This window comes from Astatotilapia calliptera, chromosome 6 (assembly GCF_900246225.1).
Source record: "Astatotilapia calliptera chromosome 6, fAstCal1.2, whole genome shotgun sequence".
Taxonomy (NCBI): Eukaryota; Metazoa; Chordata; class Actinopteri; order Cichliformes; family Cichlidae; genus Astatotilapia; species Astatotilapia calliptera.
The window spans coordinates 12,511,602-12,520,547 of NC_039307.1; the positions used below are offsets into that span (position 1 = coordinate 12,511,602).

Sequence of the window (8,946 nt, forward strand, 5' to 3'; positions counted from 1 at the left end):
TGCACCAGTGAAATGGCTGTTGAGTTTAGGTGGATTGGTGCTTTTCTTCGAAAGGTACAGACTATCTGATAGAAGGTTTGAGAAGCATCTGCAGATGCGATATAATCACTGTGATATAATCACCAAAAGAAAACAATAAAGCATAGGTAATTTTCTGGGTAGCCACAAAATGAGACTGTATCAACAGCCTGAATGTAGCATGCAATAGCATTTTCTGTTTTGTTAATTTGGTAAAGTTTGGGGGCAGCACGGTGGTTAGCACTGTTGCTGCCCAGCAAGAAGGTCCTGAGTTCAATTCTTTCTGTGTGGAGTTTGCATGTTCTCCCCGTGTTTGCATGGGTTCTCCTCAGGTACTCAGGCTTCCTCCCACCGTCCAAAGACATGCAGTTTGTGGGGATAGGTTAATTGATTAATCTAAATTGCCCATAGGTGTGAATGGTTGTCTGTCTCTGTGTGTTAGCCCTGCAACGGACTGGAGACTTGTCCAAGGTGTACCCCGCCTCTCGCCCTATGACGGCTGGGATAGGCTCCAGCGACTCTGAAAAGGATAAGCGGAAGCGAATGGATGGATGGCTGGATGGATTTCAGTGTTATTTGTAAACTGTTAATGAACAATCAAGAATACAGAGCTCTTTAAAGCCTTGTTTATTTGAAGTATTAAAATTACAGAAACATTTGATTACAGTTATAGCCCACATGTGACACCTGGATGATTAAGAGAAATTGTATATGAAGTCCCCTAGATGATTTCACAATATTTTTCCTGACACATGCGCTGCATACATATAGGTGTTTTGTATAATTGGGAGAAATTGTGTCAAACTGGATTAGTATGACAAATATGTGAATCTTATCACTGGTTGAGAAACTCTGATAGATGTCTCAATTTGGACAAGGCTGGTAGTGTGAGTATTTCCTCATGAAAGGCCTGTGGCCTTAAGAAAAAAGTGTTTACATTTATTCAAATTACATAAAGGTCATATAACTGCCATGTAACTTCACCCAGACATATGTTTCAAGTTCAATAATATTCACATTTGTCTTATCCCTCATTAAATGCATCATATCCCTTTCTGTTCACAAATGACATCATTATCTGTCCATTTTCTAGCTACCTGCCTATGTAACTCTATTTTATTTTCTACCCTTCTCTATTTGCCTGCCTCTCTGTCCCAATAGTTTGGGAAGATCCTTTATTCTATCATGTCTGCCAAGATGCTGTCATCTTCTTCAACGTCCACTTTGATCTTCTTCCCCACGAGCTGCTGCATATGTTCTGGAGGGATACCCTTTGGCTCACCAACCTTCACTGCAAACATGTCCAGGCTCAGCACTGTTCCTTTAGGGATTTTCACCTTAGCAATGACTGACTTGCCCAACTGGAGTAGAAAAAGAATAGAAATACATAAAAGATGTATTTTAATCCAGCTCATGTACGTTTTGCAAATTTGCACAGTTATGGATGTTCAGTGAACTGAAGAGGGTGGACGTAAACACAGTTAACAATGACTGGTTTGATAGTGTTATGACATGATAGAATTTCAAAACTCAAGTCAAATGACTCAAACTGACCTTATCATGGCAGGTCTTCTCGCATGGTAACATTTGCTTGACTGGTGACCCCATTGCTGTTTCCACCAGTCGTATTGCTCGGACCAGTTCTGCCAGCTCAGAGGGCTCCAGGGATGCCTCATGGTCATTTCCCTTCCAGGTCTTATCCAGGGTCACATGGCGTTCCACAACTTTTGCTCCCATCGCCACAGCAGCCACAGTGATGTAGATCCCTTTCTCATGACCAGAATATCCAATTGGAACATCTGGAAATTCCTCCTGGTATTTCTTTAAAAAAAAAAAGGAAAAAGAAAAAAAAAAACCTATAGTATTACACAGACTAAGTCTGAGCATATTAAAGTCAAATGTCTTGTATTGCCCAACACGATCACTGGTTTTCATTGACAGGTGTCTTTGCTCCAGAATCAGCATCTACTTTGTGATTGTGTTATATGATACTGTAAAATCATATATCATTTAGGGGCTGGATTTGAAAGTAATTGTTCAGCTAGCTGTTGTGTACTATAAAACTGCTATGGTTTATAATAATGTGCCATGAAATGCCCGGTGCACTGGCCATTTGTATCCTCTGTATACTACGGCAATGAAGCTTTCATTCATGATATACGTTAATAATTATGTTCTAAGCATCTGTGAAAAACATTAATGTAGTTTGTCAACATCATCTGTCAACGGTGTTGGGGAGAAATGGAATATATGTACCGGTGTTACGTATTTAAAATACAAAATACGAGTAACTCTATTCAGTTACAGTTGCTATTTTAAAAGGTGATATTCAGAATACAATTATTTTGTTGAAATAAATTGATTACACAGTGGTCTTATACAATCATATGTGAGAAACAATATGATTGTATGTGAGAAACAATGCAAAAATATTTTCAATTACATTTCATATTGTTTCTGCCTCTTTTGGGAACGTCCATCATGATCCTGAAAGGATGTTTTTCACTGTCTACCAGTCTAACTAAAAAATAAAGTTGAACAATTATGTACCTGTAAGTGTTAACACTGGTTACTAATTGGATCTGTGTGATGTTCTACAAGGGAGTCACATCTGATACATCCCAGTAATTATAAAATCTGAAGTGGAAAATCAATCCTAAAATGGCAGTGGAAACTAAAGTGTCAAGTTCATAGGGTGGGTATCTTTTTAACATGTAAACTAAATTAGACAAAACAAAGGCAGAACACACAGTCAGAATGAATTACTGTATTAAAAAATGTAAAAAAGTGGGGAATAGGGGCATATTGATTTTTTCACCATAGTTGACCCAGAGGAGATGATGATGATGTTCATTCGTCTTACCCTGATCACACTGAGGTTGACCTCTTTAGGATCCAGAGGGTAGGCGCTGGTGCACTGCAGGAGAGTAAATTTATGGTTGTGCTCCTTTACTGTCTTGTAGACACGACGTATGGTTTCCATGGACTGCATCCCAGTGGATATCACCATGGGTCGCCCTGACATTGATAGAGTTGATATATATGTAACCGAACAGACTGAAAAAATGGGATAATAATAATAATAATGGATTGCATTTATATAGTGCTTTTCGGGACCCTCAAAGCACTTTACAATTCCACTATTCATTCACTCTCACATTCACACACTGGCAAAGGCAAGCTACAGTTGTAGCCACAGCTGCCCTGGGGCAGACTGACAAAAGCAAGGCTGCCATATTGCGCCATCGGCCCCTCTGGCCAACACCAGTAGGCGGTAGGTGAAGTGTCTTGCCCAAGGACACAACGACCGAGACTGTCCGAGTCGGGGCTCGAACCGGCAACCTCTGATTACAAGACGAACTGCCAACTCTTGAGCCACGGGATGTCATTAAAGTAAAGCAGGGCATAGACTGTGCAATTTTTTCAGTCGCGTTATGCTGGGCGATTTTTGGCCCATTTGGGCCGATTTTTGAGTCGTGCGACCATTTTAGTGATCGGCCCGATTTTGGCCTTCATCGTGCGTTGTGCATCGTGTAGTATACGTGGGGTAATGAGAAGCGATTAACACCTCACGACCAGCTACCGATCATCAATTGCTTCCTCACGACCGTCGTGAGGGTGTTACTAGTGTGTGTGTCTGTCGCGAACGAAACGGCTCTTCGAGCCGGGTCTTTGAAGTGAACGACGCGAGCCGTGGGTTTTTTTTTCTCTCACCCTCTCTCTCACACTTTTTTCTGCTTCACTCCGAAGCACATTAGACACATTAGAAAGGTATAGTAATCATCCACAACTATTTTCAGTTGCAGATGATAAAGGATTCAGAAAGTTTATTAATGCAGGCCCATATGACAGAGAATATACATCTTCTTTCTGTTTTCATATTTTAATTTATATTTAATTGTGTTGTGGTTTGCAGTGTTTTGTGTTGTTTCACTTTAAATTTGTTTAAAAGGAAAAAGCTAAAAATTTAAATAGTTAAAAGTTGAAATGTGAATAGGTGGTTTTTGTATTGTATGATTTATTTGTTACATTTTATGTGGAGTGAATAAATAAAGGTATATTTACGGTGGCCCCTGGAGACAAAGCACGTACAAACTTCAAAACACTTAAAAACTCCAAAACAAGTACAAAAGAAAACAGAAGTGTTCCCATAGGCGCAGTTTTGAGCTTTTGTTACCTATGGCTACACAAGCCAGGAAATACCAATGACCGGATTTGGTGTGTGGTAATAACAGGTAAATGAACAGGGTTTTTTTCAATTATTTGAATATATATAAGTGCTTGTGTATAAATACACAAACAATACACATATGCTTTCAATTGTGTAATTTAAGTGATCTAGGTAGCGCTGTTTTGGAAGTTCAGTTAAAGCTAGAAATGTGTTTTGGAATTTGTACATGCTTTGTCTCTAGGGGCCATCGCATATATTTATATCTAAACATATATAAATAAAACCACTTTTTTTTACACTAGTAATTCCTTTTGTGCATAATTTTATATTATTGTTAAAAACACACACACATAAAACATATTAAGGATTGTACATTGACATAAAACTGTTGTCGGAACCATACTGAATTTCACCAGAGAAACACACACATACATGAAGAGAGAGAGTATGCATAGTATGCACACGGATACCAAACAACCATCATTATTTGTCATACAATGAGAACAGGACAAATCAACAACTGACAATGACTAATTAATATTAAAATCTGTAACATAATGTATTGTTTGGAGTTTAGTCTGTTACTGTTACTATTTTTTCTTAAACCTTCTTAGACCAACTGTAACCCACATAATTTCCTTGGGGATTAATAAAGTATTCTGATTCTGATTGTTTCAGGATACATGACCTGCCATTATCTAATGACACATCTGCTTATCTGTATCTTTTGCTCGTTTCTCCTCCTCTTCTTTTCTCTTTTTTCTAAACTGAGCGCCTGATGGCTTTGAACTATTCTTGTCCATCTTCCATTGGTTTTAATTTTGCACTCCAGCTCTGTCACCGTTTTAGGGAACGTGTTTAGTTTTAAAGTAAGTTTCTGGGCATTTCCTGCCTTTCTGGAGGGATTATATTTCACTAAAAAACGATCTAATATGCATGTCCACATAATTATGCATTATTATAATTATAATATATTAAAAAACACACGCTGTATTTTAAAGAACATACATTAAGAAGCAGATTATATTAGATTTATATTTTAAATAAGACAAAAGTTGGATTTTACAGCAGTAAAATTATTGTATCTCTACAGTTTAAAGATGTAATAAGCTTTGCCCCTGCACAGAGTGGATAGTGAAACAAATGGAATCATCATAAATACATTATTTCATATTTATTACTTCCCCCTCCTCATTGCTTTATTATTGTAGCTCTAGTAATAAATAATAATGTAACGATTCTGGATCAGCACCGTGATGCCCATAGTATATACAGTATTCTGAAGAAGGTCTAAAATGTCACTGTGTGCGCGTGCATGTGTGTGTTTTATGTATATAGATTTTTTTTAATTATTACTCATGATATAACATTGTCCAGACATAGCTGGTAAGGACATGAGGAGGAAACAGCAGGAGCTGTGTGAGGCTACTAAAGGCAGGGCTATAACATTTTTCTGTCATCATTTATTATAGATTAAGTGCAAGAGTTGTTAGGTGTGGATAATTAGATTATAGTTTATTGCAATAACAAGTTGTGCCTTGTTCTCAGATAGACAGCAAGTGGAGAGTGATATATGAAATGATGGGATGGAAGGAAGAAGAGAAGCAAAGAGTGATTCACAGGCAGAGCCTAAATTATTTCTCACAGTTTTTTGTTGCCTTATGGTTCCAAGCGCTGTCACCAATCTTTGCATTTTGTTATTATCTCATGACACTTGTTTAATCAGCTACCATCTCTCCTATGGACTTTTTAATGTCCACAGTCTCAGATCAACACAGCCCTGCCCTTCCCATATTAGATTCTTGATGAATGTGTGTTGTTGTTATTCAACCTGGTTCAATGTGCCCCTTTTTAACTTTGAGCACCCGTCCCTTTAAACCTCTCTGCACGGCCCTGGTTCACAGATTCACTTTGTCTAGGGTTTATTTCTGGGATTTCTCTCTATATACTGTACTGTAGCGGAGATGAAAATAAAGTTTACTTTGACTTCAGCAGTAAGCAGGCGCACCGAGGGCTCTCGCGCTCACTTTTCGCGTATAGAATTTCGAAAAAACATCGGTGCAAATTATAAGTCTGTAACATAATGTCTGGTGTTTTCGTGTTTGTTGGTTGTATTTTGTTTTATTTTGTGAGTTGGCTATTAGATGTTGCTCCAGCCAGCCAGAGAATCCCCCGCCACCCCGCCCTCTTCTCCCTGTGCCGCAAGCAGCAGGCGCACCTCGCAAACGGAGGGCGCCCTTACTCCCGGCAAATGGGCGATAGAAAACCGATCGGTGCCTATGCCATTCCCAATATGCGCTGGCATGACGTCGGGGCAGCATCAGTGCGAGCATTTTTTTTTTTTTTTGCCGATGCCTGTGATGCCGCCCAGTAGCGGTTTTAGATACGGTCAACACGGGCGGTTGCCCAGGGCGGCATCGTGGTGGGGGGCGGCATCACGGGCAAAAAAATGTGGATTACAGTTGCTCCAAGAAGAAATTGTAAAAAATAGTAACAGTATCAGACTAAACTCCAAACAATACATTATGTTACAGATTTTAATATTAATTAGTCATTGTCAATTGTTGATTTGTCCTGTTCTCATTGTATGACGAATTATAATGGCTGTTTGGCCGTTTGCATACTATGCATACTCTCTCTCTTTTCATATGTGAAAAAACATGCCACGTAAGAACAGAGACTGTGTGTGTGTGTGTGTGTGTGTGTGTGTGTGTGTGTGTGTGTGTGTGTGTGTGTGTGTGTGTGTGTGTGTGTGTGTGTGTGTGCGCGTTTGTGTTTGTGCGCATGCACATGGATGTATGTGGGGCGCCATGGGCCGGGGCACACACACACAAACACTCAAATTAGCATATATGGTCAGGCCTTTTTTTCCCTTCAGCTTGTAGAGACACATTCTCATGCATGACATCAGCTCACTGATTTTACACTGATGATCTGAATCAATAATTGAATAGAAAATAGCCACAAATAGCTTAAAAACTAGAGAACCGGTGAAGGAGACCATTGCTATTGTTTGAAATTTATCGCCGTTGTTACACTTTTAATCCTGCCCACTTTTATACCTGTCCAATGCAGTTTCTCATTTTTCTTTTCGTTCTTTTTTTTTTTTTTACAAAGGACCACACCCACCTTCTTACACAGTGTTTAACTCACTGCACACTGTCAGTTTCATGTTTCCTTAACATTGAGGCAAGAGTGCTGTTGAGGTGTAATACAACAAAGGCCTGTACCTTTTCTGGCTGTCTTTTCCAGATATGGGAAGTTGTTTGCATCGCAGGACGCAACTTTGAAGAACGGCACATCCAGCTCATGGAGAAACTCCACAGCCATCTATGAATATCAAGGTAATTGAGGCACAGAGTATCATCAGTGATCTGTGATATATGTACTGTTCTATGTGTTAGTTATATAGCTACATTCATGTAAAAAAAATGTAAACATTCTATTAATTCTGAATTTTCAGGAAAGAATAAAAAAAAAAATCACTTGGTACTTGGTAGGTCTTAAAATTAGGTAAATACAACCTGATATTTAAGGAACAAAATATGATGTGGTAACTGTGAAGGTCATCTAATTCACTTCAATTTGATCAAAACTCTCATTAATCGCTGATAGTCTATGCATGGTGACATTATCATCATATAAGACAACACTACACTACACTACACTGTACGTTTTGTTCTAAGTTTTGTTTATCAGGTTAAGAAAAACAGAAAGGTATCAGAAGTAATAAAACTTTAATGAAAATCATGGTTATTTGCAGCTCATACCTCATCCATACCAGAGGCGGTGAGAAAGATGCCGATGTCATCTGCATACTTTTTTAGTTCCCTGTATTGATCATGACTGAACTCCAAGTGACGCTTGTGGTCACCGTACGTTTTCCCCCAGGAATGCTTTGAATTGTAGGGGCGCTCCAAGGCTCGCTTGCTGAATTTGTACTCTAATTCACTTTTCTGGAATTTGGCACAGTCAGCACCACAGTCCTGTTGAGAGAAGAGATGAGAAGAGATAGCAAGGCAAGATAGTGATTTTACAGCCCAAATATTTTTTCATCATCATTCACAGGCAGACTATCACATCCTAAATTTACCTTTGCCATCTTGATCATTTTCTTGGCAATCTCAATGTCTCCCTGGTGGTTTTGTCCAATTTCAGCAATAATGAAACATGGATGGGAGCCCCCGATCATTCTGCCAGGACACAGTTCAAACTGCAGAGACATAGTGGCGACAGAAAGTTAACAGGCTAAAATTCTGAGTGGAGTCAAATTCACAGTTGAATCTCAAATGACGAACGCTTCCAGGTTGAAAGTAAGAGGAAGATGCTGTTGGATGCACTGTCTTTTATAGCCCTATGATGACCCGCCTCTGCAACACCTGCAACATGCTTTTCAGGTTTGACTTCATGTTTTTTGTTTGATTAATCCATGAGAACTATCATTGAATTGAATTCCTTGCTTCAACCACTTGTCACGTTTATCTAAGTCAGATTTTGATCCTGAAGTCAGATCAAAATGCAAATCTCTTCATTCCATGTCTCAACACCTAAAAGTATCAACTAAAATAATAAACTGAAAATGTTACGTCCAGATCAAAATGATCAACTTAGGTTTGCAGAGCTGATTTTCTTTTTGCAGTAGTGTTTTTTTTTTTAAAAGATGGATACTCTACTTTCTTTCTAATTCTTTTCATCTTTACATCAACTGATGTGCAAGTTGCTTGAACTGTAAAGGCACATCACCAAATGTGCAGCCA

At 38.8% G+C, this 8,946-nt stretch overlaps 1 protein-coding gene across 1 annotated transcript; it reads right to left on the minus strand.

Moving 5' to 3' along the window:
• Positions 1-629: 629 nt before the first annotated feature.
• LOC113023912 (sialic acid synthase-like) lies at positions 630-8,551 on the minus strand. Its single transcript, XM_026170372.1, has 6 exons — positions 8,283-8,551; positions 7,960-8,175; positions 7,420-7,519; positions 2,882-3,036; positions 1,573-1,839; positions 630-1,379 (listed from the first exon to the last, which is right to left on the minus strand). The coding sequence occupies exons 1-6, from the start codon at positions 8,412-8,414 to the stop codon at positions 1,194-1,196; spliced, it is 1,056 nt and encodes a 351-aa protein (XP_026026157.1). The 5' UTR covers positions 8,415-8,551; the 3' UTR covers positions 630-1,193.
• Between the last annotated feature and the right edge of the window lie 395 nt (positions 8,552-8,946).

Bases quoted from the DNA above. Each gene is read 5' to 3' on its own strand.
- LOC113023912 (XM_026170372.1), bottom strand. From the start codon at position 8,414: ATGTCTCTGCAGTTTGAACTGTGTCCTGGCAGAATGATCGGGGGCTCC. The intron at 7,520-7,959 runs GTATGAGCTGCA...TGATATTCATAG, and splicing joins CCGCCTCTGGTATGGATGAG to ATGGCTGTGGAGTTTCTCCA. The intron at 1,380-1,572 runs GTCAGTTTGAGT...TTTCTACTCCAG, and splicing joins AGAAGACCTGCCATGATAAG to TTGGGCAAGTCAGTCATTGC.